The 27066-nt window shown below is 68.3% G+C and overlaps 1 protein-coding gene across 1 annotated transcript; it reads right to left on the bottom strand.

Annotated features, from left to right (window-relative positions):
• Positions 1-773: 773 nt before the first annotated feature.
• Positions 774-27066, bottom strand: PC (pyruvate carboxylase). The gene is given in 24 exon segments (XM_054183981.1): positions 774-820; positions 823-1036; positions 1982-2122; positions 4573-4821; positions 6258-6437; positions 7252-7496; positions 8257-8506; positions 9440-9680; positions 10780-10936; positions 11768-11989; positions 12834-12923; positions 14028-14172; positions 15269-15451; positions 17036-17198; positions 17991-18109; positions 19488-19639; positions 20715-20832; positions 21660-21805; positions 22987-23071; positions 23073-23153; positions 24082-24138; positions 24140-24267; positions 25038-25170; positions 27017-27066. Coding segments are annotated over 23 exon segments (3531 nt in total). The 5' UTR covers positions 27017-27066; the 3' UTR covers positions 774-788.

Here is a 27066-nt window from a genome sequence, read left to right as displayed (position 1 = left end):
GTGACACCCCCTCGAAAAAAGTGGGGCCCCCCCGAAAATGGGGTGAACCCCCCAAAACAGGCGTGACCTCCCCCCAAATAACGTGGGGCACCCCCAAAAATTAAGGGGTGCCCCCCCAAACATGGGGGCCCCCCAATTAACAGGTAACTCCCCCAAAATGGGGTGACCCCCCCCAATTAAGAGATGCCTCCCCAATTAAGACATAACTCCCCCAATTAAGGGACGACCCCCAATTAAGGGGTGCTCCCCCCAGTTAAGGCATGCCTCCCCAATTATAGGGTCCCCCCCTAATTAACGGGTATCCCCCCCCCAATTAAGGGCTGCCCCTCAATTAAGCTCTGAGCCTCCCCAGTCATGGGGGCCATCCCCTAATTAAGGGGTGCCCCCCCAAATAAGGGGTGCCCTCCAATTAAGGGGTGCCCCTCAATTAAGCGCCGAGCCTCCCCTAATTAAGGGCACCCCCCACAATTAAGGGATGTCCCCCCCCAATTAAAGGGTGCCCCCCAATTAAGGGGTGCCCCTCAATTAAGAGCTTAGCCCCCCCAGTTGAGGGCACCCCCCCAATTAAGGGGTGCCCCCCCCAATTAAGCTGTACCCCCCTTCGCACAGCAGGGGGCGCTAGAGGGGGGGAGGCGGGGGCAGGTCGCTCTTAAAGGGCCAGCGCACCATTTGGCAGAGGGGGCTTTTTGGGGGGGGTGTTTTCGGGGGGGGTGTGGGGTGGTGTCAGAGAGGTTTCGGGGGGGCATGTGGGGGGTGTTGGTCCTCTTCTCTCCCCCCCCCACCTCCTTCTACTCGATTTCGACGATGAGGTCGTCCCCTCCAGGCTCATGCCGGGGCGGACGTGGAGGCGGGCGACGGTCCCCGCCAGGGGGGCTGTCACCACCGTCTCCATCTTCATGGCGCTCAGGACGCAGAGGGGGTCGCCCTTGGCCACCGTCGCCCCCGCCTCCACCCGCACCTCCACCACCTCCCCCGGCATGGGGGCCCCCACCTGCCCCTTGGCCCCCCGCTCCGCCTTGGGGTGCACGTGCATCTCCTGGGGGGGGGGAGAGAGAAAGGAAAAAAGGGGGGGCGGATCAGGGGGGGTTTTGTGTCCCCCCCAGACCCCATTGTGTCCCCCAGAGCCCCCCCAGAACCACCCGTGTCCCCAACGACCCCCCCTGTGTCCCCCAAGACCCCCCCCTATGGTCCCTGGGACTCCCCCATGTCCCTTGACCCCCCCCCGTGTCCCCCAAGATCCCCTCGTGTACCCCAGGACACCCCCCATGGGTCCCCGGGACCCCCCCGTGTCCCCCAAGACCCCCCCTCTGGTCTCTGAGACTCCCCCACGATGTCCCTTAAACCCCCCCCCATGCCCCCCAAGATCCCCTCGTGTACCCCAGGACACCCCCCCATGGTCCTTGGAACCCCCCCCCCCCGTGTCCCCCAGAACCTTCACGTGTCCCCCCGAGATCATCAAAGACCCCCCCTCAGGTGCCACTGGAACCTCCAAATGCCCCCCCAAGCCCCCCCAGCCCCCCCTCCCAGCCCCCCCAATTTTCCTCACCCCCCCCCATTCCCCACACGAGGATGGAGCACCAAGAAAATCTCCCCCCGTCATCCCTCCAGCCCCCCTTCAGACCCCCCCCAGACCCCCCATCAGCCCCCCCGGCCCCCCCACTTTCATGGCCTGGGTGTCCCCCGTGAGGATGGAGCGCCGTTGCCCGTTGAGTTCCAAGTAAATCTCCCCCCATCAGCCCCCCCAACCCCCCCCAGACAACCCCGAGACCTACCCCCAGACCCCCCTGAACCCCCCCAGACCCCCCCAAACCACCCCCCAGACGCCCCCCTCCATGCCCTGAGTGTCTCACAGGAGGATGGAGCGCAGCTGCCCATTGAGTTCGGAGAAAACCTCCCCCCATCATCCCCCCAGCCCCCCCTCACACCCCCCCAAAACCCTCTGAGACACCCCCAAACCTCCCCCCGCCCCCCGGCCCCCCACCTTCATGGCCTGGGTGTCCCGCACGAGGATGGAGCGCAGCTGCCCGTTGAGCTCGAAGAAAACCTCCCGCTGCCCCGCGGCGTTCAGGTCCCCCAGCGCCAGCGCCTTGATGTGCAGCGTCTTCCCCCGCTCCAGCTCCACCTGCGCGGGCGAGGGGGGGTGTGCGAGGGGTCCCCCTCCAGTCCCCTCCCAGTGCCTCCCAGTGCCCTCCAGTCTCCTTCCAGTGCCCCCCAGTCCCCTCCCAGTCCCCTCCAGTCTCCTTCCAGTGCCTCCCAGTGCCCTCCCAGTCCTCTCCCAGTCCCCTCCAGTCTCCTTCCAGTGCCTCCCAGTGCCTTCCAGTTCCCTCCCAGTCCCCTCCAGTGCCCTCTCGGTGTCCCCAGTCCCCTCCCAGTCCCCTCCAGTCTCCTTCCAGTGCCTCCCAGTGCCTTCCAGTTCCCTCCCAGTCCCCTCCAGTGCCCTCTCGGTGTCCCCAGTCCCCTCCCAGTCCCCTCCAGTCTCCTTCCAGTGCCTCCCAGTGCCCTCCCAGTCCTCTCCCAGTCCCCTCCAGTCTCCTTCCAGTGCCTCCCAGTGCCTTCCAGTTCCCTCCCAGTCCCCTCCAGTGCCCTCTCGGTGTCCCCAGTCCCCTCCCAGTCCCCTCCAGTCTCCTTCCAGTGCCTCCCAGTGCCTTCCAGTTCCCTCCCAGTCCCCTCCAGTGCCCTCTCGGTGTCCCCAGTCCCCTCCCAGTCCCCTCCAGTCTCCTTCCAGTGCCTCCCAGTGCCTTCCAGTTCCCTCCCAGTCCCCTCCAGTGCCCTCTCGGTGTCCCCAGTCCCCTCCCAGTCCCCTCCAGTCTCCTTCCAGTGCCTCCCAGTGCCCTCCCAGTCCTCTCCCAGTCCCCTCCAGTCTCCTTCCAGTGCCTCCCAGTGCCTTCCAGTTCCCTCCCAGTCCCCTCCAGTGCCCTCTCGGTGTCCCCAGTCCCCTCCCAGTCCCCTCCAGTCTCCTTCCAGTGCCTCCCAGTGCCTTCCAGTTCCCTCCCAGTCCCCTCCAGTGCCCTCTCGGTGTCCCCAGTCCCCTCCCAGTCCCCTCCAGTCTCCTTCCAGTGCCTCCCAGTGCCTTCCAGTCCTCTCCCAGTCCCCTCCAGTCCCCTCTCGGTGTCCCCAGTCCCCTCCCAGTCCCCTCCAGTCTCCTTCCAGTGCCTCCCAGTGCCTTCCAGTCCCCTCCAGTCCCCCCTCAGTGCCCCCCGGTCCCCTCCCAGTCCCCTCCAGTCCCCTCTCAGTGACCCCCAGTCCCCTCCCAGTGCCTCCCAGTCCCCTCCAGTCTCCTCCCAGTGCCCTGTAGTCTCCTTCCAGTGCCTCCAGTCCCCTCCAGTCTCCTCCCAGTGCCTCCCAGTGCCTTCCAGTGCCCTCCCAGTCCCCTCCAGTCTCCTTCCAGTGCCTCCCAGTCCTCTCCCAGTCCCCTCCAGTCTCCTTCCAGTGCCTCCCAGTGCCTTCCAGTCCCCTCCAGTCCCCCCTCAGTGCCCCCCGGTCCCCTCCCAGTCCCCTCCAGTCCCCTCTCAGTGACCCCCAGTCCCCTCCCAGTGCCTCCCAGTCCCCTCCAGTCTCCTCCCAGTGCCCTGTAGTCTCCTTCCAGTGCCTCTCAGTCCCCTCCAGTCTCCTCCCAGTGCCTCCCAGCGCCCCCCAGCCCCCGCCCAGTGCTTCCCAGTCCCCTCCCAGTCCCCTCCAGTCTCCTTCCAGTGCCTCCCAGTGCCCTCCCAGTCCCCTCCAGTCTCCTTCCAGTGCCTCCCAGTGCCTTCCAGTCCCCTCCCAGTCCCCTCCAGTGCCCTCCCAGTGTCCCCAGTCTCCTCCCAGTCCCCTCCAGTCTCCTTCCAGTGCCTCCCAGTCCCCTCCAGTCCCCCCTCAGTGCCCCCCGGTCCCCTCCCAGTCCCCTCCCAGTCCCCTCTCAGTGACCCCCAGTCCCCTCCCAGTGCCTCCCAGTCCCCTCCAGTCTCCTCCCAGTGCCCTGTAGTCTCCTTCCAGTGCCTCCCAGTCCCCTCCAGTCTCCTCCCAGTGCCTCCCAGTGCCTTCCAGTGCCCTCCCAGTCCCCTCCAGTCTCCTTCCAGTGCCTTCCAGTGCCTCCCAGTGCCCTCCCAGTCCCCTCCAGTCCCCTCTCGGTGTCCCCAGTCCCCTCCCAGTCCCCTCCAGTCTCCTTCCAGTGCCTCCCAGTGCCTTCCAGTCCCCTCCCAGTCCCCTCCAGTCCCCCCTCAGTGCCCCCCGGTCCCCTCCCAGTCTCCTCCAGTCCCCTCCAGTCTCCTCTCAGTGCCCCCCAGTCCCCTCCCAGTGCCTCCCAGTCCCCTCCAGTCCCCTCTCAGTGTCCCCCGGTCCCCTCCCAGTCCCCTCCAGTCCCCTCCAGTCTCCTTCCAGTGCCTCCCAGTGCCCTCCAGTCCCCTAGAGTCCCCCCTCAGTGCCCCCCGGTCCCCTCCCAGTCCCCTCCAGTCTCCTCTCAGTGCCCCCCAGTCCCCTCCCAGCACCTCTCAGTCCCTTCCAGTCCCCTCCCAGTGCCTCCCAGCGCCCCCCAGCCCTCTCCCAGTGCTTCCCAGTCCCCTCCTAGTCGCCCCCCAGCCCCCAAGCCTGCCCCACCTCGAACTCCTCGGCGATGGTGGGCCCCTCGAGGAAGAGGCGGGTGCCCAGGCAGGAGACGGGGCCGAAGGTGGAAGTGAAGGTGCGGAAATCGTCGTAGACTTTGGGGTAGAGGGCGGCCGAGAGCAGGTCCTCGGGGGTGGTGGGGGCCCCATGCCGCGCCCCCAGCTCCTGCCCCAGCGCCTCGAAGTCCAGTGGGGGCAGCGAAGCCCCTGGCCGCCCCTCGACGCGGGGCAGGTCCTTCAGTACCTGTGGGGGGCAGATGGAGGGTGTCGGCATGGCAACGGGGGGGCTGGGTGCCATGGTAACGGGTGATGGAGGGGGCGGGAGGGACCGCAGCATCCTGCCCTGGGCTTGTTGCTAGGGACAGGTGCTGTGGGGACCCATTGCTAGGGACGGGTGCCATGGCAACCAGACATAGGGACTCGTTGCCAGGGACTGATGCTGTGGGGACCCGTTGCTAGGGTAGGGTGCCATGGCAACCATCCCTGGGACCTGTTGCTAGGGTAGGGTGCCATGGCAACCATCCCTGGGACCCGTTGCTAGGGTAGGGTGCCATGGCAACCAGACATAGGGACTCGTTGCCAGGGACTGATGCTGTGGGGACCCGTTGCTAGGGATGGGTGCCATGGCAACCATCCCTGGGACCTGTTGCTAGGGTAGGGTGCCATGGCAACCATCCCTGGGACCCGTTGCTAGGGACGGGTGCCATGGCAACCAGACATAGGGACTCGTTGCCAGGGACTGATGCTGTGGGGACCCGTTGCTAGGGTAGGGTGCCATGGCAACCATCCCTGGGACCTGTTGCTAGGGTCGGGTGCCATGGCAACCATCCCTGGGACCCGTTGCTAGGGTAGGGTGCCATGGCAACCAGACATAGGGACTCATTGCCAGGGACTGATGCTGTGGGGACCCGTTGCTAGGGATGGGTGCCATGGCAACCAGACATAGGGACTCGTTGCCAGGGACTGATGTTGTGGGGACCCATTGCTAGGGACGAGTGCTATGGCAACCATCCCTGGGACCTGTTGCTAGGGTCGGGTGCCATGGCAACCATCCCTGGGACCCGTTGCTAGGGTAGGGTACCATGGCAACTGGTAGTGGGACCTGTTGCTAGGGTCGGGTGCCATGGCAACCAGACATAGGGACTCGTTGCCAGGGGACTGATGCTGTTGGGACCCGTTGCTATGGATGGGTGCCATGGCAACCATCCCTGGGACCCGTTGCTAGGGACGGGTGCCATGGCAACCAGACATAGGGACTCATTGCCAGGGACTGATGCTGTTGGGACCCGTTGCTAGGGATGGGTGCCATGGCAACTGGTAGTGGGACCTGTTGCTAGGGTCGGGTGCCATGGCAACCATCCCTGGGACCCGTTGCTAGGGTAGGGTGCCATGGCAACCGACACAGGGACCCGAAGACTCCTCCCAGTGCCTCCCAGTCCCTTTCCAGTGCCTCCCAGTGCCCTCCCAGCCTCCCAGTCCCCTCCAGTGCCTCCCAGTCTCCTCCCAGCCTCTTCCATGTCCTCCCAGTCCCTTCCCAGTCCCTTCCCAGTGCCTCCCAGTGCCCTCCCATCTCCTCCCAGTCCCTTCCAGGGCTCCCTAGTCTCCTCCCAGCCTCTTCCATCTCCTCCCAGTCCCTTCCCAGTGCCTCCCAGTCCCCTCCCAGCGTCTCCCAGTACTCACCCTGGAGCGGAAGGGCTCGGGGAAGCCCCCCGGGGGGATTCCGATGTGGCCCTGGAGGAACTCCACGACGGAGAGGGGGAAGGAGAGCTCGTCCGCCCGCGCCTCCACCTCCTCCCGCGACAGCCCGTTCTGCACCATGAACTGCGCCAGGTCCCCCACCACCTTCGAGGACGGCGTCACCTGCGCCCGGCAACGTCACCCCGGGGGAGAGGGAGGGATGTGTCACCTCGCAGGGTCGCCCCGAGGTGTCACCCCACCATGCTGCTCCCACAGGGATCCTTCCTGGGGATGGGGAGCACCCAACCCATGGAGCACCCAACCCACGGGCACCGCCCACCCCATGGGCACCACCTCATGGAGACCATCTACCTCATGGAGACCACCCTACGGAGACCACCCGCCCCATGGAGACCACTCACCCCAGGGACACCACCCACCCCAGAGAGATCACCCAATGGGACGATCCCACCCCACAGAAACTGTCCTACTCCATAGACACCACCTACCCCATGGATACTATCCTACGGAGACCACCCATCCCATGGAGACCACCCTATGGAGACCACCCACCCCATGGAGACCACCCACCCCACGGGACATCACGCTATAGACACCTCCCATCCATGTCACCCCATGGACACCACCCACCCCACAAAGACTGCCCCGCAGAGATCATCCCACCCCATGGAGACCGCCTTTTCCATGGAGACCACCCATCCCATGGAGACCATCTATCCCACAGAGACTCCCCACCTCATGGAACACCACCCACCTCACAGAGCTCACCCCATGGAGACCATCTCACCCCATGGAGACGATCCTACTCCATGGAGACCACCCACCCCACGGAGACCACCCATCCTATGGACACCATCCACCCCAGAGACACCACCTATTCCATAGAGACCATCTCCATCGACACCATTCCATGGAGATCACCTCCCCCATAGAGAGCACCCCATGAAGACCACCCCCAACCCCTTCCCAGCCCCACCTTAATGAGGTCCCCGAGGATCTTGTTGGCCTCGGTGTAGGCTTTCTTGACCTCCTTGAACTTGTGGCCCAGCCCCATGGCGTGGGCCTGGAAGTGGAGGTTGGTGTATTGTCCCCCCGGGATCTCGTTCTCGTAGACGTCCGCGTTGCCCGACTTCATGGTGGCCGTGCAGTCGAAGGCGGCGTAGAGCGCCCGCGCCGCCTCCCAGTACTCGCTGTACTCAAACACCCGCTCCAGCGCGATGCCTGCGGGGTGGCATGGGTGGGGGTCACCCACGGATGGGGAGCCCGTGGGGACACCACGGTGAGGGGGGGCCATGGGTTGGAGGCCACCGCGGTTGAGGGCCACCATGGACTGGGCATGATGTTGTGACTGAGGTGGCACCACCATGGCCATGGTACCATTGTTGTGACCACGCTGGCATTACCACGGCCACAGGCCCATCAATATGGCCATGGTGGCACCACAGTGGTGGCGCCTTCATGACCACGGTCATCGTGCCATTGCCATGACCACAGTGCCATTAGCATGACCATGATGCCGTGGTCAAGACCCTGGCAGCACCTTCATGACCCACACTGACACCTCCATGATCATATTGGCATTACCAAGACCATGGTGACAACTCCAATGACCATGTTGCCACCTCCTGACTGTGTTGACAATGCCAAGACCACGTTGCCACCTCCCTGACCATGCTGCCACCTCCATAACCACGTTGCCATTGCCAAGACCATGGTGGCACCTCCATGACCACATCACCACCTCCCTGACTATGCTGGCACCTCTATGATCACGTTGCCACCTCCGTGACTGTGGTGGCATCTCCCTGACCGTGGTGGCATCTCCATACCCACGTCACCACCTCCATGACCACACGGCCATTGCCAAGACCATGGTGGAACTTCTATAACTACGTCACCACCTCTCTGACCATGTTGCCACCTCCATGACCACGTCACCGTCTCCAAGACCCCGGTGGCCCCTCCGAGGGGGTGTCCATACCTGTGTCGAGGGGGGTCCCGCGGGCGCAGGCCACCAAGGCGCCCATGCTGGGTTGGGAGGTCATGCCGGACATGGCGTCCACGGCCACGTCCACCACGTCGGCGCCGGCGTTGGCGGCCGCCAGCATGGAGGCCACGCCGGCCCCGGCAGTGTCGTGGGTGTGGATGTGCAGCGGCACCTCGGGGAACTGCTCCCGCAGGGCCCCCACCAGCAACCGGGCGGCCGGCGGCGTCAGCAGCCCCGCCATGTCCTGGGGGGGACAACATGGGGGTCATGGGGGGAGGTCATGGGGGTCACGGGGACCCCCGCCTCCCAGAACGTCTCCATCCCCCCACCAGGAGCTGCCCCACTGTGTCTTGGGGGAGTAAGGGACCCCCAAAGCCACTCCCCAGCCCCCCAGGATCCCCAAATCCGCCCCCCCCGACACCCAAATCCCCCCTCCCAGCCCCCCAAAGCCCCTTCCACCCCCCAAATTCCCCCTCCCAGCCCCCCAAGACCCCCGAATCCCCCCCTCTCATCCCTCCAATCCCCCCTCCCAGCGCCCCAGGACCCCCAAACCCCCCTCCCAACCCCCCCAACCCCCCCAAAATCCCCCCTCCCAGCCCCGCATTCCCCCTCCCGTCCCCTCCCGACCCCCCAAACCCCCCTCCCAACCCCTCATCCCCCCTCCCTCCCCCTCTCGACCCCCCAAACCTCCCTCCCAGACCCTCATCCCGCCTCCCGACCCCCCCAAGCCCCCTTCCAGCCCCTCCTGACCTCCCAAACTCCCCTCCCAACCCCCCCAGTACCCCCAAATCCCCCCTCCCAACCCCTCATACCCCCTCCCGTCCCCTCTCGAGCCCCCCAAACCTCCCTCTCAGCCCCTCATCCCCCCTCCCGACCCCCCCAAACCCCCTTCCAGCCCCTCCTGACCTCCCAAACCCCCCTCCCAACCCCCCCAGGACCCCCAAACCTCCCTCCCAGCCCCTCATCCCCCCTCCCGACCCCCCCAAACCCCCCTCCCATTCCCCAACTCCCCCTCCCAACCCCCCCGGGCACCCAAATCCCGCATCCCAGCCCCTCAGGACCCCCAAATCCCCCCTCCCACCACCCTCCGATCCCCCCAAACCCCCCTCCCAACCCCTCATCCCCCCTCCGGCCCCCCCGAAGACCCCCAATTCCACACCCCCCCCCCGCCCCAAACCTTGATGCAGAGGATGTGGGTGCCAGCGGCCACCAGCTCGCGGGCCAAGCCCAGGTAGTAGTCGAGGCTGTACTTGGTGCGGGAGGGGTCGGCCACGTCCCCGGTGTAGGACAGGGCGGCCTCCACCACCGCCCCCGCCCGCCCCGCGGCCTCCACCCCCAGCACCAGGTTGGGCAGGTAGTTGAGGGCGTCGAAGACTCGGAAAATGTCCATCCCGTTGGCCACCGCCACCTCGCAGAAGCTGGGGAAGGCGGGGGGGTGGTTTAGGGGGCGCCTGGGGGTCCCCGTGTCCCCTCGTGTCCCCTCAACCCTTCATGACCCGCCGCGCTCTGGCGTCCCTTCGTCCCTCCCTGGTCTCCCATGGCCTCGTGAGCCCTCACCCCACCGTGTCCCTCCACGTTCTGCCGTGTCCTTGATGTCCCCTGTCCCTTCATCCCACCGCGTCTCCCCACGTCCTTCACGTCCCCTCATCCTTCCGTGTCCCCCCATGTCCCTGATGTCCCCTGCTCCCCCATCCCACCACGTCTCCCTATGTCCCAATGCCCCCCAGTGTCCCCATGTCCCTCCATGTCCATGTCCCCATGTCCCCCCAGTGTCCCCATGTCCCCCCATGTCCCCCCATCCCTCTACGTCTCTCCATGTCCTGCCATGTCCCCCCATGCCCCCCCATCCCTCCACATCTCCCCATCCCTCCATGTCTCCCCACCCCCGTGGCATGCCTGTGTCCCTCCGTGTCCCCATGTCCCCCCATCCCTCCACATCTCCCCATGTCCCCCCATGTCCCCACGCCCCCACAGTGTCCCCATATCCCTCCATGTCCCCCCAATGTCCCCATGTCCCCCCATGCCCCCCCATCCCTCTACGTTTCCCCTTGTCCCCCCATGTCCCAATGTCCCCCAGTGTCCCCATGTCCCTCCATGTCCCCCCAGCGTCCCCATGTCCCCCCATGTCCATGTCCCCCCCAGTGTCCCCATGTCCCTCCATGCCCCCCCATGTCCCCCCATGTCCCAATGCCCCCCAGTGTCCCCATGTCCCCCCATGTCCCCCCAGCGTCCCCATGTCCCTCCATGTCCATGTCCCCATGTCTCCCCAGTGTTCCCATGTCCCCCCATGCGCCCCCATCGCTCTACGTTTCCCCTTGTCCCCTCATGTCCCAATGTCCCCCAGTGTCCCCATGTCCCTCCATGTCCCCCCATGCCCCCCCATCCCTCTACATCTCCCCATATCCCCCCATGTCCATGTCCCCCTAGTGTTCCCATGTCCCCCCAGTGTCCCCACGTGCCCCCATGCCCCCCATGTCCCTCCACGTCCCCCCAGGTCCCCCCACGCCCCCGGCTGACCGGTAGATGACGTTGTCGGGGTAGTTGGTGTAGCCGACGGCGTTGGCGCCGCGCAGCAGCATCTGGAAGGGGATGTTGGGGACCAGGCGTCGCAGCTCCCGCAGCCGCTCCCAGGGGCACTCGTGCAGGAACCGCATGGCCACGTCGAAGGTGGCGCCTGCCGGACACGCCCCGTCCTCGCGTGCAAGCCCCGCCCCTCCCCGTGCAAGCCACGCCCCTCCTTGCGCGAGCCCCGCCCCCTCGCGCGAGCCCTCCCCGCCCCACCCCAGCCCGTCTGCCTGGGGCTCCCCAGGCAAGCCCCGCCCAAGTGAAGCCCCGCCCACTCCGCAAAGCCCCGCCCACCGACATAAACCCCGCCCACCCAACGAAGCCCCGCCCCCTCGTGGCGCCCCATTGATGCCCTGTCCCGGAGACCGCGCCCCGTGTGGCCACACCCCCTCAATGAAGCCCCACCCACATGAGGCTCAGCCCCCCCGAAGCCCCGCCCCCCGTGCCCCAACCCCCCCCAGGCCCCGCCCCCTCCCGGCCCCACGTCTCCAGGCCCCGCCCACACGAGGCCCCGCCCCCTCCCATGAGACCCCGCCCCTCCAGTCATCCAAGCCCCGCCCCCCGAGACCCCACTCCACCAGGCCCCACCCACCCCCTTCTCCAAGCCCCGCCCCTCCATGCCCCCGCCCCCCCGTGTCCCCACCCCCAGGCCCCGCCCACACGAGGCCCCATCCCCTCCCATGAGACCCCGCCCCTCCAGTCAGCCAAGCCCCGCCCCCCAAGACCCCACCCCCAAACCCCACCCCTCCAATCATCCAAGACCCCCCGAGACCCCACCCATCCAAGCCCCGCCCCCCCAGACCCCACCCTGAAACCCCGCCCCTCCACTTATCCAAGCCCCGCCCCCCCGAGACCCCACTCCTCTGGGCCCCATCCCCCCACCCCTTCTCCAAGCCCCGCCCCTCCAAGCCCCGCCCCCCGTGGCCCCGCCCCCGCTGACCTCCCCAGGTCTCCATGCTGCAGAGGGGGCTGAGGTTGTGGGCGACGAAGGGGGCGACGCGGGCGAGGTCGCGGGTGCGGACGCGGGTGGCCAGCAGGGATTGGTGGGCGTCGCGGAAGGTGGTGTCGGTCAGCAGCAGCCCCCGGTGCCCCCGCACCGCCCGGGCGAAGCCCCCCGGGCCCTCCCGCGCCAGCACCGCCCGCAGCCCCGCCGGGGGGTCCCCTGCGCCGACATGGGGGGGGGGGGGGGGGAGGGGTCAGCGGGGGGTCCCGGCGCACGCACGGCGCACGCCAAGGTGGGCCGCGCGCATGCCGAGCGCGCACGACGTGCACGCGCCAGGGTGCGCCACGCACGCGCTGCGGCACGCCGCGAACACGCCACGCACACGCAGTGGCACGCCATGGATACATGCCACGGACACGCTACGGCATGCCGCGAACACGCCACGCACACGCAGTGGCACGCCATGGATACATGCCACAGACACGCTACGGCACGCCGCGAACACGCCATGCACACGCAGTGGCACGCCATGGATACATGCCACGGACACGCTACGGCACGCCGCGAACACGCCACGCAGTGGCACGCCATGGATACATGCCACGGACACGCTACGGCATGCCGCGAACACGCCACGCACACGCAGTGGCACGCCATGGATACATGCCACGGACACGCTACGGCACGCCGTGAACACGCCACACACACGCAGTGGCACGCCATGGATACATGCCACGGACACGCTACGGCACGCCATGCACATGGGTAGCACACGCACCGTGCACGTGCCACAATATGCCACACACACGCTACGGCACGCCATGCACATGCCAAGCACACATGACGTGCACGCGTCACGGTGCGCCACGCACACGCTACGGCACGCCACGCACACGCCACGCACACGCAGTGGCATGCCATGGGCATGTGCCATGCACGGCACGCCATGCACACGCCAAGCACACACACCACAGTCTGCCCCACACACGCTATGGCACGCCATGAACACGCCAGGCACACGCTACGACACGCCACGGACACGCCAGCCCCCCCCCCCGCTCACCCATGGGCACCGGGGGGGGGTTGGGCTCCACCAGCGCCGCCTTGGCCTTGACGGGGAGGGGGGTGCTGGGGCCGTTCACCATCACGTGGCCTGGGGGGGGACACACACACACACGTGACACGTGGTCAAGGGGGGGGGGGGCCAGGACACACAACCTCCCCCCCCCAAAACCCACCGGAGCCCCCCCAGGGCCTCAGAGCCCCCCCGGACCCCTCCCAGGTCCCCCCAACCCCAGGACCCCTTAAAGCCCCCAGGGGCCCCCCAGACACCCCATAGAGTCCCCAAGACCCCCCCAGGGACCCCTTAGAGCCCCCAGGGACCCCAAATATCCCCCCAGCCCCCCCCCCAAGCCCCCTTAGAGCCCCCAGCACCCCTCCAGGACCACCCAGACCCCCCCCCAGCACCCCCAGGGACCCCTTAGAGCCCCCAGGGACCCTAAATATCCCCCCAGCCCCCCCCCCAAGCCCCCTTAGAGCCCCCAGCACCCCTCCAGGACCACCCAGACCCCCCCCCAGCACCCCCAGGGACCCCTTAGAGCCCCCAGGGACCCCAAATATCACCCCAGCCCCCCCCCAAGCCCCCTTAGAGCCCCCAGCACCCCTCCAGGACCACCCAGACCCCCCCCAGCACCCCCAGGGACCCCTTAGAGCCCCCAGGGACCCCCATTATGCCCTTGGGACCCCCCCCCCAAAGACCCCTTAGAGCCCCCAGAGCCCCCAGTATCCCCCCAGACCCCTCCCAGCACCCCCAGGGATCCCTTAGAGCCCCCAGGGACCCCCATTATGCCCTTGGGACCCTCCCCAGCCCCCCCAAAGACCCCTTAGAGCCCCCAGAGCCCCCAATATCCCCCCAGGGACCCCTTAGAGCCCCCAAGCCCCCCCTAGTATCCCCCCCAATCCCTCCCAGCACCCCCAGGGACCCCTTAGGGCCCCCAAGCCCCCCCAGTATCACCCCAGGGACCCCCAAGACCCCTCCCAGTCCCCTCAAAGACCCCTCAGGGTCCCCAAGCCCCCCCTAGTATCCCCCCAGACCCCTCCCAGCACCCCCAGGGACCCCTTAGAGCCCCCAGGGACCCCTAAGACCCTCCCAGCCCCCTCAAAGACCCCTTAGAGCCCCCCAGGGACCCCCAAGACCCCTCCCAGCGCCCCCAGAGCCCCCCAGTATCCCCTTGGGACCCCCCCCCCCCCCCGTTACCCAGGTAGTGAAGCAGCTTCTGGGCCCGGTTCTGGCCGGGGCGCAGGTGGAAGAGCTCGGGGTTTTCGTCGATGAACTGGGTGTCGGCGGCGCCCCCCAAAAACTGGGGGTGGGCCAGGACGTTCTGCAGGAAGGGGATGTTCGTCTGCGGGAGAGGGCGTCCGTCAGCGTGCGACGCACGAGGGATTGGGGAGCGGGGGGGGGTGCACGTGTGTCAGGCATCATATCCCCCCCCCCCCCCCCCCCCGCCCCGGCCCTTCTCGTGCGACGCACCAGCACCTTAGAGCCCCCCCCAGCCCCGTCAGAGACCCCTTAGAGCCCCCGACCCCCAGACGTGCGTTGCACGAGGGACCTTCAGTGTTGCACAAGAGCTCCTCCACGCCCCCCCCCACCCCCCCTCCACTGCGCATTGCACTAGAGGCCCCCCCCAACACCCCCTGGTGCATCCCCCCCCCATCGTGCATCACACGAGCGCCCCCCCCCCCCCGCCAAACCTCCTGGTGCATCCCCACCCCCTCGTGCATCGCACAAGAGCCCCCCCAACACCCTTGCGCGTCGCACGAGGGCCCCCCCAGTGCCTCCCCCGGTGCGTTGCCCAGTCCCTCGTGCATCCCCATCCCCTTGTGCGTCGCACGAGGGGCCCCCCCAAGCCCCCCGTGCATCCCCAGCCCCTCGTGCATCACACGAGGGCCCCCCCAACGCCCCGCCCCCCCCCCCCCAACGCATTGCCCAATCCCTCCAGCATCCCCACAATACCCCCCCGGGTCCCCTACTATCCCTCCCAGCCCCCCCAAAGACCCCTCTCAGTGCCTCCAGGCCCCCGCAGTATCCCCTCGGGATGCCCCCAGACCCCTCCCAGCACCCCCCAGGGACCCCTTAGAGCCCCCAGGGCCCCCCAATATCCCCCCAGAGACCCCCAAGATCCCTCCCAGCCCCCTCAAAGACCCCTTAGGGCCCCCAAACCCCCCCAGTATCACCCCAGGGACCCCCAAGACCCCTCCCAGCCCCCTCAAAGACCCCTTAGGGTCCCCAAGGCCCCCCTAGTATCCCCCCAGACCCTTCCCAGCACCCCCAGGGACCCCTTAGAGCCCCCAGGGTCCCCCAATATCCCCCCAGGGACCCCCAAGATCCCAGCCCCCCCAAAGACCCCTTAAAGCCCCCAGCCCCCCCCAAGACCCCTTAGAGCCCCTAAGCCCCCCCAGTATCACCCCAGGGTCCCTCCCATCCCCCCCCAGCCCCACCTTGACCCCCCGGATGCGGAACTCGGCCAGGGCCCGGCTCATCTTGGCGGCGGCCGCCGGCTGGTCGGGGCCGTGGGCCACCACCTTCACCAGCAGCGAGTCGTAGTGGGGGGAGATCAGGGCCCCCTGGAACGCCGAGGCCCCGTCCAGCCGGATCCCCATCCCCTCGCCGCTGCGGAACACCTGCCGGCACCCCCGCACCCTATAGACAGCTCTATAGGCACCCCCGGGGCACTTATAGGGTCCTTGGAGCCCCTATAGAGCCTCCCATGGGCACCCACCCACCCACAGAGCCTCCCGTGGGCACCCACCCCCTGCCCAGAGCCCCTATAGAGCCTCATATAGGCACCCCGGAACCCTATAGAGAGCTCTATAGGTGTCCCTGGGCACTATAGGGTCCTTGGAGCCCCTATAGAGCCTCCCATGGGCACCCATGCACCCACAGAGACTCGTATGGCACCCCCAGAGCCTCCTATAGGCACCCACCCTCCCCCCAGTGCCCCTATAGAGCCTCATATAGGCACCCCGGAACCCTACAGAGAGCTCTATAGGTACCCCCTGGGCCCTATAGGGTCCTTGAAGCCCCTATAAAGCCCCTTAAGGCACCCACCCACCCACAGCGCCTGCTCTGGGCACACACCTACCCCACAGAGCCCCTGCAGAGCTTCCCACAGGCACCTATGGACCCTATAGGGTGCCACAGAGCCCCGATAGAGCCTCATATAGGCACCCCAGAACCCTATAGAGAGCTCTATAGGTGCCCAAGGGCACTATAGGGTCCTTGGAGCCCCTATAGAGCCTCCCATGGGCACCCCTCTGCCCCGCAGAGCCCCTGTAGAGCTTCCCACAGGCACCTATGGACCCTATAGGGTGCCACAGAGCCCCGATAGAGCCTCATCTAGGCACCCCCGCACCCTATAGACAGCTCTATAGGCACCCACGGGCACTATAGGGTCCTTGGACCCCTATAGAGCCTCTTTCGGGAACCCACCCACCCCACAGAGCCCCTACACAGCCTCATATAGGCACCCCGGCACCCTACAGAGAGCTCTATAGGCACCCATGGGCCCTGTAGGGTCCATATAGGTGGTTCCATGGGGTGGGACCCCTGGGGTTGGTCCCATGGGGGGGTCCCAAGGGAAGGTTCCAAGGGAGAATTCCAAGGCGGGGGGGGTGTCCCATAGGGGTGGTCCTATGGAGGTTCCCAAGGCGGTGTTGCCATGGGGGGCCCCATGGGGTGGGTCTCAAGGAGGGGTCCCTGGGGGGTCCCAAGGGGTGGATCCCACGGAGGGTCCCAAGGGGGGGTCCCATAGGGAGGTTCCATAGGGGTGGTCCCATGGGGGGCCCCAAGGAGGGGTCCCAAGGGGGGGGGTCCCAAGGTGGTCCCATGGGGTGGGACCCATGGAGGGTCCCCGGGGGGTCCCAAGGGGGGGGTGTCCCAAGGTGGTTCCATGGGGTGGGACCCATGGAGGGTCCCCGGGGGGTCCCAAGGGGTGGGTCCCATGGAGGGTCCCAAGATGGGGTTCCAAGGGGGGGTCCCATAGGGAGGTTCCATAGGGGTGGTCCCATGGAGGGTCCCAAGGAGGGGTCCCAAGGCGGGGGTCCCAAGGTGGTCACATGGGGTGGGACCCATGGAGGGTCCCCCGGGGGTCCCAAGGGGTGGGTCCCATGGAGGGTCCCAAGGCGGGGGTCCCTGGGGGGTCCCATGGGGGGCCCCAAGGAGGGGTCCCAAGGGGGCTGCCAAGGTGGGGGTCCCAAGGGGGGCACCTCGATGCGGCCAGTGTCGGGCTGGAAGCCGCGCGCGGGGTCCTCGGTGGTGACGCGGCACTGGATGGCGCAGCCGTTCACACGGATGTTCTCCTGGCGCAGCCCCAGCTCCGGCAGCGACCGCCCCGCTGCCACCTGCAGCTGCGCGTGGACCAGGTCCACGCTGCATGGGGATGCGGGGGGGGGGGGGTCACCAGGGGGGTCACGGGGGGACACAGGGTTCCAGGGGGGACCCAGGAGGTCAGGGGGACCCAGGGGTCCAGGGGACCAGAGCATCCCGCATCCCTCCAGGGACCCAGAACCACCTTGCAGCCTCCCAACCCCAGGGACCCAGGTATTTGGGGGGGGGACCCAGAAGTTTGGGGGGGACCCAGGCGTCTGGGGGGGGAGCCAGGTGTCTGGGGGGGGGGCACCCGGGCATCCAGGGGGACCCCAGTGGTCAGGGGGGCCCAGGCATCCAGGGGGACCAGGGCATCCCGCATCCCTCCAGGGACCCGGAACCATCTTGCAGCCCCTCAACCCCAGGCGTGTGGGGGGGACCCAGGTGTCCTGGGGGGGCCCAGGTGTCTGGGGGGGGGGACGACACCCAGGCATCCAGGGGGGACCCAGGCATCCAGGGGGGCCCAGGCATCCAGGGGGGCCCAGGCATCCCTCCAGGGACCCAGAACCGTCTTGCAGCCCCCTCAACCCCAGGCACGTGGGGGGGGAACCAGGTGTCCTGGGGGGCACCCGGACATCTGGGGGGGGCACCCAGGCATGCAGGGGGTTCCCCGGACATACATCCCACCCCCCCTTCCTCCACCCCTCATCTTCCCAGGGATCCTACAGAGCCAGGCACCCGGGCACCCCCCCTCCCCATCCTCCCGGGGACCCAGGCGCCCGGGGTGGGGGGGGGGACAGGCAGGCAGCCGGGTACCCCCTCCCCGCGCCCCCCCCCGGGGATGCCGGCGCTCACTCGGTGATCTCCTCGGTGACCGTGTGCTCCACCTGCAGCCGGGAGTTGACCTCGATGAAGTAGTAATCCCCGCTCTGGTCCACCAGGAACTCCACCGTCCCCGCGTTCTCGTAGCCCACCTGCGTCACACACACACGCACCCCCCCGCGCCCCCCCCACCCCGGCGTCAGCAACTGGGTGACCCCGCGTCCCCCGGACACATGGGGGTGTCCCGTCCCCACCCCCAGCCCCGGGATTTCTGGGTCCCCCAGACACCCAGATCCCCCAAACGCATGGGTGTCCCCCCCGTCCCCCAACGCCTGGGTCCCCCCAGGGGATGGATGCACATCCCTTCCCCAGAGCCCTGGGTCCCCCCCCCCCGCAACTCCTGGGTCCCCCCCCCGCAACTCCTGGGACCCTTCTCCCAACTCCTGGGTCCCCCCCCACAACTCCTGGGTCCCTTCTCCCAACTCCTGGGTTCCTTCTCCCAACTCCTGGGTCCCCCCCCACAACTCCTGGGTCATCCCCCCCCAGTTCCTGGGTCCCTTCTCCCAACTCCTGGGTCCCCCCCCACAACTCCTGGGTCCCCCCCCCAATTCCTGGGACCCTTCTCCCAACTCCTGGGTCCCCCCCCCACAACTCCTGGGTCGTCCCCCCCCAATTCCTGGGACCCTTCTCCCAACTCCTGGGTCCCCCCCACAACTCCTGGGTCCCCCCCCAACTCCTGGGTCCCTTCTCCCAACTCCTGGGTCCCCCCCACAACTCCTGGGTTCCCCCCCCACAACTCCTGGGTCCCTTCTCCCAACTCCTGGGTCCCCCCCACAACTCCTGGGTTCCCCCCCCACAACTCCTGGGTCCCTTCTCCCAACTCCTGGGTCCCCCCCCACAACTCCTGGGTCGTCCCCCCCCAGTTCCTGGGTCCCTTCTCCCAACTCCTAGGTCCCCCCCGCAATTCCTGGGTCGCCCCCCCCCCCCCCCCGAGTTCCTGGGTTCCGTCCCCCCCCCCTCCCCAAACTCCTGGGTGCTCCCAAACTTCTGCATCCCCCAAGAGACGGATTGCGCGTCCCTTCCCTGGACTCCTGCCCCCCCCCCCCGCCAAGACTCCTGGGTCCCCCACCCCAAACTCCTGGGCGTCCCCAAACTTCTGTGACCCCCCCAAGAGATGGATGTGTGCCCCTTCCCTGAACTCCTTGGTACCCCCCCCCCCAAGACTCCTCGGTCTCCCAAGGGATGGATGTGCATCCCTTCCTTGGACTCCTGGGTCCCCCCCCCTCCGAGACTCCTGGGTGTCCCCAAACTTCCGGGTCCCCTGAGAGACGGACGCTCGTCCCTTCCCTGAACTCCGGGGTCTCCCCGGCTCAGCTCCTGGGTGTCCCCCGGACTCCTGGGTCCCCCGAGGGACGGATGCACGTCCCTTCCCCGCATTCCCGGGTGTCCCCCCACCCAGACTCCCGGCTCCCCCTCGGCACTCCCGGGTCGCGTCCCCCCCCAAGCCCGGGACCCCCCGGGTGCCGGTACCTGCTGGGCGAGGCGGACGGCGTCGCTGGCCAGGCGGGCGCGGAGCTCGGGGTGCAGGCGGGCGGCCGGGGCGATCTCCACCACCTTCTGGTGCCGGCGCTGGATGGAGCAATCCCGCTCGTAGAGGTGCACCACGTTCCCGTGCTGGTCCCCTGCGGGGGGGCGGGATGGCGGGGTCAGAGATGACGGCGGGGGCGGGGGGGGGACGGGACCCAGGGGTCCGGGTGCCCTCACGCCCCCCGTTGAGGGACACAAGGATGGGGGACTCCCAAACCCCTGGGTCCCCCAAAACCTCCAGGGACCACCCAAAGCCCCCAGGGACCCCCCCACAGCCCCTAGGGATTCCCCCGAAGTCCCCAGGGACTCTCCCCAAAGTCCTGGTGTGTCCCCCCCAAAGCCCCAGGGACCCCCTAAAGCCCAAGGGACCCCCCCAAGGCCCCAGGGACCCTCCCAAAGTCCCCAGGGACTCTCCCCGAAGTCCTGGTGTCCCCCCCAAAGCCCCAGGGAGCCCCCAAAGTCCCAGGGACCCCCCCAGAGTTCTGGTGTCCCCCCAAAGCCTCAGGGACCCCCCTAAAGCCCCAGGGACCCCCCAGAGCCCCCAGGGACCCCCCCAAAGTCCTCAGAGACTCTCCACGAAGTCCTGGTGTCCCCCACAACGCCCCAGGGAGCCCCCAAGGCCCCAGGGACCCCCCCAGAGTCCCCAGGGATTCCCCCTAAAGCCCTCATGGACCCCCCAAAGTCCCCAGGGACTCTCCCCAAAGTCCTGGTGTGCCCCCCCCAAAGCCTCAGGGACCCCCTAAAGCCCCAGGGACCCCCCCAGAGCCCCCAGGGACTCCCCCTGAAGCCCCAGGGACACCCGCAGAGCCCCCAGGGACTCTCCCAAAAGTCCTGGTGTCCCCCCCCAAAGCCCCAGGGACCCCCCCTAAAGCCCCCAGGGACTGCTTAAAGCCCCAGGGATTCTCCCCGAAGTCCTGGTGTCCCCCCCAAAGCCCCAGGGACCACCTAAAGCCCCAGGGACCCCCCCAGAGCCCCCAGGGACTCCCCCAAGGACTCCCCCTAAAGCCCCCAGGGACCCCCCCAAAGTCCCCAGGGACTCTCCCCAAAGCCCCAGGGACCCCCCCTAAAGCCCCCAGGGACCCCTTAAAGCCCCAGGGACTGCCCCTAAAGCCCCAAAGACTCCCCCCAAAGCCCCCCCCCCAACTTCCCCCCCCCCCCACTGCGACCTACCCAGGATCTGGACCTCGATGTGCCGCGGCCGCTCGATGAATTTCTCCACGAAAAGGGCCCCGTTGCCGAAAGCGGCCAAAGCCTCCGAGGTGGCGCGGGAGAAACTCTCCTCCAGCTCCTGCGCACGCAGGGACGCCTGGGTGTCCCCCCCGCCGGACGCCTGGGACCCCCCCGGGATGTGTGGGACCCCCCCACCCACTGGGGTCCCTTGGGGATGCCCGGGACCTTCCCATCCATTTGGGTCCCCGGACCGGGGGGAGTCCCGGGGTGGGGGTCCTGGGGAATTAGGGGTCCCAGATGCCTGGATCTCATGGCTGGGGGGGCGTCCCAGGGTGGGGGTCCCAGGGAACTGGGGGTCCTGGGGAATCGGGGGTCCTGGATGCCTGGGTCTCATGGCTGGGGAGGGTCCTGTGGGTCCTGGTTGGAGGGGTCCCATGGCTGGGAGGGGTCTGAGGGTGGGGGTCCCCAGGGAACTGGGGGTCCCGGCTGCCTGGGTGCCATGGCAGGGGGTGTCCCAGGGTGGGGGTCCCGGGGAATTGGGGGTCCCGGACACACGGGTCCCACGGCAGGGGAGTCCCATGGCTGGGGGTCCCAGGGAATTGGGGGTCCTGGGGAATCGGGGGTCCTGGATGCCTGGGTCCCATGCCTGGGGGGGGGTCCCATTGGTCCTGGATGGCAGGGTCCCATGGCTGGGGGTCCCGGGAAACTGGGGATCCCAGATGTCTGGGTCCCATGGCTGGGGGTCCCCGGGGTCCCGGCCACTTGGGTCCCATGGCACGGGGGGGTCCTGGAGTGGGGGTCCCAGGGAATTGGGGGTCCCAGATGCCATGGCGGGGGGGTCCAATGGCAGGGGGCTCCCCATGGCAGGGGTCCCAGGGAATTGGGGTCCTGGTGACCGGGTTCCCATGGTGGGGGGGGGGGGGGATCCCGTGGGGTCCCCCGTACCTCTGGGGACCGGACCACCCTCATGCCGCGGCCGCCGCCGCCGTGGGCCGCCTTGAAGATGACGGGGAACCCGACGCGGCGGGCGAAGTCCTGCGCCTCCGACAGCCCCGACACCGGCGACGACGTCCCCGGCACCACCGGCACCCCTGGAGGCGGGGGACGGCAACACACACCCACCCCCCCCCCGTCAGTGCCAGCGTCGGGGACACCCCGATCCCCCCCCAACAACCCGCTCCCCCGACGACCCCCCCCCAAGAACACCCAAACCCCCTGAATCCCACCCCCTTCCCCAGGCACCTGGAGCCCCCCACAACACCGCCCAGAGCCCTCCAGTAACCTCAGAGCCCCCCCCCAAAACATCCTGTACCCCCCAATAAACCCGCAGCCCCCCAACAAACCCATAGCCCCCCCCATAGCCTCCTGTACCCCCCCAATAACCCCACAGCCCCCCAACAAGCCCACAGCCCCCCCCATAACCTCCTGTACCCCCCCGATAACCCCACAGCCCCCCAACAAACCCATAGCCCCCCCAATAACCCCACAGCCCCCCCATAGCCTCCTGTACCCCCCCAATAACCCTGCAGCCCCCCAACAAACCCATAGCCCCCCCCATAGCCTCCTGTAACCCCCAATAACCCCACAGCCCCCCAACAAACCCATAGCCCCCCCATAGCCTCCTCTACTCCCCCAATAACCCCACAGCCCCCCAACAAACCCATAGCCCCCCCATAGCCTCCTCTACTCCCCCAATAACCCCACAGCCCCCCAACAAACCCATAGCCCCCCCCATAGCCTCCTGTACCCCCCCGATAACCCCACAGCCCCCCAACAAACCCATAGCCCCCCCAATAACCTCCTGTACCCCCCCGATAACCCCACAGCCCCCCAACAAACCCATAGCCCCCCCAATAACCCCACAGCCCCCCCAACAAACCCATAGCCCCCCCATAGCCTCCTGTACCCCCCAATAACCCCACAGCCCCCCAACAAACCCATAGCCCCCCCATAGCCTCCTCTACCCCCCAATAACCCCACAGCCCCCCAACAAACCCATAGCCCCCCCATAGCCTCCTGTACCCCCCAATAACGCCATACCCCCCATAACCCCCCCAAATGACCCCATAACTCCCCCATAAACCCCCAAATAACCCCATAACTCCCCCATAACCCCCCCTCGCCCCCCCCAAATAACCCCGTAACTCCACCCTACAACCCCCCAGCCCCCCCATATAACCCCATAACTCCCCCCTATCCCCCTAAATAGCCCCAGAACCCCCCCAGAAGCCCCCCCCAAACCCCGTCTCCCCCTGCCCCCCCCCGTCCTCACCGGCAGCGATGGCGATGGCACGAGCCTCCACTTTATCCCCCATCTTGCGGACGACGTCGGGGGGGGGTCCCACGAAGCGGACCCCCCGCGTCCAGGCAGGCCTGGGCGAAGTCGGCTCGCTCCGACAGGAACCCGTATCCCGGGTGGATGGCGTCCACCCCGTTCTCCTGGGAGGGGGGAAACCCAGGCGTCGGGGGTGTCCCATGACCCCCAGAACCCCCCCTTCCCCCCCGCCACAAGGGACCCAGGCATCTGGGGGGGGTCCCCCGTGATCCCCAGCACCCCCAGACCCCTCCCCTCCCCAGGCATCCGGGTGGCCCCACCTCCAGGGACCCAGGAGTTCCCCCCCCAGGGGACCCAGGCATGTGTGTCCCCCCCAGGATGTCCCCCCCCAAGGGACCCAGTCGTGTCCCCCATAGGGACCCAGGTGTTCCCTATCCCGGGGGACCCAGACATGTCCCCCCCCCCCTCCCCACCCAGATGTCCCCCCCATAGGGGACCCAGACATCCCCCATAGGAGACCCAGGCACGTCCCCCCCAAGATGTCCCCCCCATAGGGGACCCAGGCATGTCCCCCCCCCCTCAGGCGTCCCCCTCCTCAGATGTCCCCCCCATAGGGGACCCAGACATCCCCCATAGGGGACCCAGGCATGTCCCCCCCAAGACGTCCCCCCCATAGGGGACCCAGGCATGTCCCTCCCTCAGATGTCCCCCCCATAGGAGACCCAGGCATGTCCCCCCCCCTCAGATGTCCCCCATAGGAGACCCAGGCATGTCCCCCCCAAGACGTCCCCCCCATAGGGGACCCAGGCACGTCCCCCCCCACAGGGGACCCAGGCATGTCTCCCCCAAGATGTCCCCCCCATAGGGGACCCAGACATCCCCCATAGGGGACCCAGGCATGTCCCCCCCCATAGGGGACCCAGGCACCCCCCACAGGGGACCCAGGCATGTCCCCCCCAAGATGTCCCCCCCCATAGGGGACCCAGACATCCCCCATAGGGGACCCAGGCATGGTCCCCCCCCAGACGGCCCCCCCATAGGGTCCCCAGTCATGTCCCCCGCAGGGGACCCAGGCACCCCCCCCCGCGGTACCTGCGCCACGCGGATGATGTCGGGGATGTGGAGATAGGCCTGGACGGGGGGCAGCCCCCCGCCCCACCAGATAGGCCTCGTCCGCCTTCTGCCGGTGCATCTGCCCCGTGTCCTGCTCCGAGTAGACGGCCACCGTCCGGATCCCCAGCTCCGTGCAGGCCCGGAACACCCGGATGGCGATCTCACCTTGGGGGGGGGACAGGGACATGGGGATACGGGCATGGGGACACCCCCGCGACAGCCCGTCCTGCTTGGGGACACAGGGATGGGGACATCCCGGCTGGGAGGGGGGCACAGGGACATGGGGACACCCCAGGGACACCCCGTCCCACTGGGGACATGGGGATGGGGACACCTTGGGGACATCCCGGCTGGGAGGGGGGCACAGGGACACCCCATCCCACTGGGGACATGGGGATGGGGACACTTTGGGGATGTCCCGGCTGGGAGGGGGGCACAGGGACATGGGGACACCCCAGGGACACCCCATCCCACTGGGGACATGGGGATGGGGACACCTTGGGGACATCCCGGCTGGGAGGGGGGCACAGGGACACCCCATCCCACTGGGGACATGGGGATGGGGACATCCCAGCTGGAGGGGGGCACAGGGACATGGGGACACCCTGGGGACAAGGGGGGGATCCGGGGGACATGGGGGAGCCCCAAGGGACAAGGCGGGGCACCCAAGGGACCCCCAGGGGACATTGTGGGGGGGGAAATGGAGGGACAAAGGGGGTCCCAGGGGACGGGGGGGTTCCAGGGGACACAGGGGGGGACAGAGAGGACAGAGGGGGATCCATGGGACATGGGGGGGGCACCCAGGGGACACGGCGGGGGGGGATGTAGGGGACACAAGGGGGGGCCAGGGGGCATGGAGGGGAGATGGGGGGCCCCAGGGGACTGGGAGCCCCCCCCCCACCGGTGACAGGGGTGTCCCCAGGGCCGTCACTCACCCCGGTTGGCCACCAGGACTTTGCGGATGGGCTGGTAACTGACGGGGCGGGTGGTCCCGGGGGGGGGACCCCGCAGCAGCCGCACCCCCAGGAGGGCCCGGCCCCCCCCGCGGGGGACGCACAGCTGCAACATCTGGGGACAGGGACCGGGGAGGGGGACACACACACACGGGGACACGGGGGGGGGACGCAGGGACATGGGGGGGGGATGCAGGGAGGGACAGAGGGACACGGGGGGGGACAGAGGGACATGGGGGGACACAGGGAGGGACACGGAGGGGGACACAGGGAGGGACAGAGGGACATGGGGGACACATGGGGGGGGATGCAGGGACATGGGGGATACACAGGGGCATGGGGGGATGCAGGGACACCGGGGGGGACACAGAGACATGGGAGGGACAGAGAGACATGGCGGGACACGGGGGGGGGACAGAGGGACACGGGGGGAACACAGGGACATGGGGGGGGATACAGAGGCACACGGTGGGGACGCAGGGACACGGTGGGGGGACAACGACACAGAGACACGAGTGGGGGGGTCAGAGGTCAGCGCCGCGGCCGGCAGCCCCCCCCAAACCCCCAGCACAACCCTATACGAGACAGCGGAGAATCCCCCCCCCCCCCCCCGTCCCCTTTCCTGCCCCCCCCCCCCCACTTTCCCAGAAGGGACCCAGCGGCCGGGGCCGCTCACCTTTGCCCCGGTGCCCTTTGACCCCCACCCAAACACCAGCCCCCACAGGAGCCAGCGCGGAATCTCCCCCTCCCCCCACCTCAATTTCCCCAGAAATTGACCCAGGCCGATGGGCCACCCCTCCCCCCCCCCCCCCCCCGCCCCCCCCCCACCCCCTCACGACCTTTCCCCCACTGACCTTTGACCCCCAAACCCTCAGGAAGGGACCCATCCACCCCCCGCCCCCCCCCTTGCACAACCCCATACGAGACACTGGAGAATCCCCATCCCAATCCCGCACCTGGATTCTGCGCCACAACCCCCCCCCCCCACCCCCCCCCCCCGGCTTTCCCTCCTCGCCCCCGTTAATTCCTTAATTAGCAGGTTAACGAGGGGGAGGGTGACGCGTGTGTCCCGCGCACACGCGCGTGCAAAACCCCCCCCCCCCTTCCTTGCACGAGGGCCCCTCGCACGAGCCCCTCTCTCGCACGAGTATTTCTTCCACCAGCCCCCCCCCCCTCGCACGAGGGGCTCTTGCACGAGGCGCCCCCCCCTCGCACGAGCACGCCTCCCGTGAGCCCCCCCCCCCCGCCCCCGGCACGAGCAGCTCTTGCACAAGTACCTGCGCCACGAGCCCCCCCCCCCCCCCTTGCACAAGCCCGTCTCCTTCACAACCCCCTCTTGCACAAGCACCTCCCTTGCACGAGCGCCCCTTGCACAAGCCCCTCGCCCACACGAGCTCCTCCTCGCGCGACACACCCCCCCCCACCCGCCTTTTGCACGAGTCCTTCTTCCACGAGCCCCCCTCGCACAAGCCCACCTCCTTCACCAGCGCCTCTCGCACGAGCATCTCCCTTCGCACCAGCCCCTCTCCCTCACGACCCTCCCTTGCACGAGCCCCCGTAGCACGAGCCCCCGCCTCGCACGAGTACTTCTTCCACGAGGCCCCCCCCCCCCCGGCCTTGCACGAACGCGTCTCCTTCACGAGCCCCCCCTTGCACGAGCATCCCTCGCACGAGCACCCCTTGCACGAGCCCCGTCTCCTCCGCGACCGCCTCTTGCACAAGCGCCTCTTCCACGAGCCCCCTTTGCACGAGCCCCTCTCCCCCACGACCCCCCCCCTCCCTCCCCTCGCACGGACCCTTCTCCCACGAGCCCCCCTCCCTTGCACGAGCACCTCTTGCACAAGCAGCTCCCTTCGCACGAGCCCCTCTTGCACGAGCCCCTCTTGCACGAGCCCCTCGCCCTCACGACCCCCCCCCTCGCACGAGATACACCCCCCCACACCCCCCCGTTGCACGACTACCTTCTTCTTTCGCACGCTCGCCCCTCGCGCGCTCGCCCCGCGCTCGCCCC

This window comes from Rissa tridactyla, chromosome 29, assembly GCF_028500815.1.
Source record: "Rissa tridactyla isolate bRisTri1 chromosome 29, bRisTri1.patW.cur.20221130, whole genome shotgun sequence".
Lineage (NCBI taxonomy): Eukaryota > Metazoa > Chordata > Aves > Charadriiformes > Laridae > Rissa > Rissa tridactyla.
This window is presented reverse-complemented; position numbering and strand designations above follow the sequence as displayed.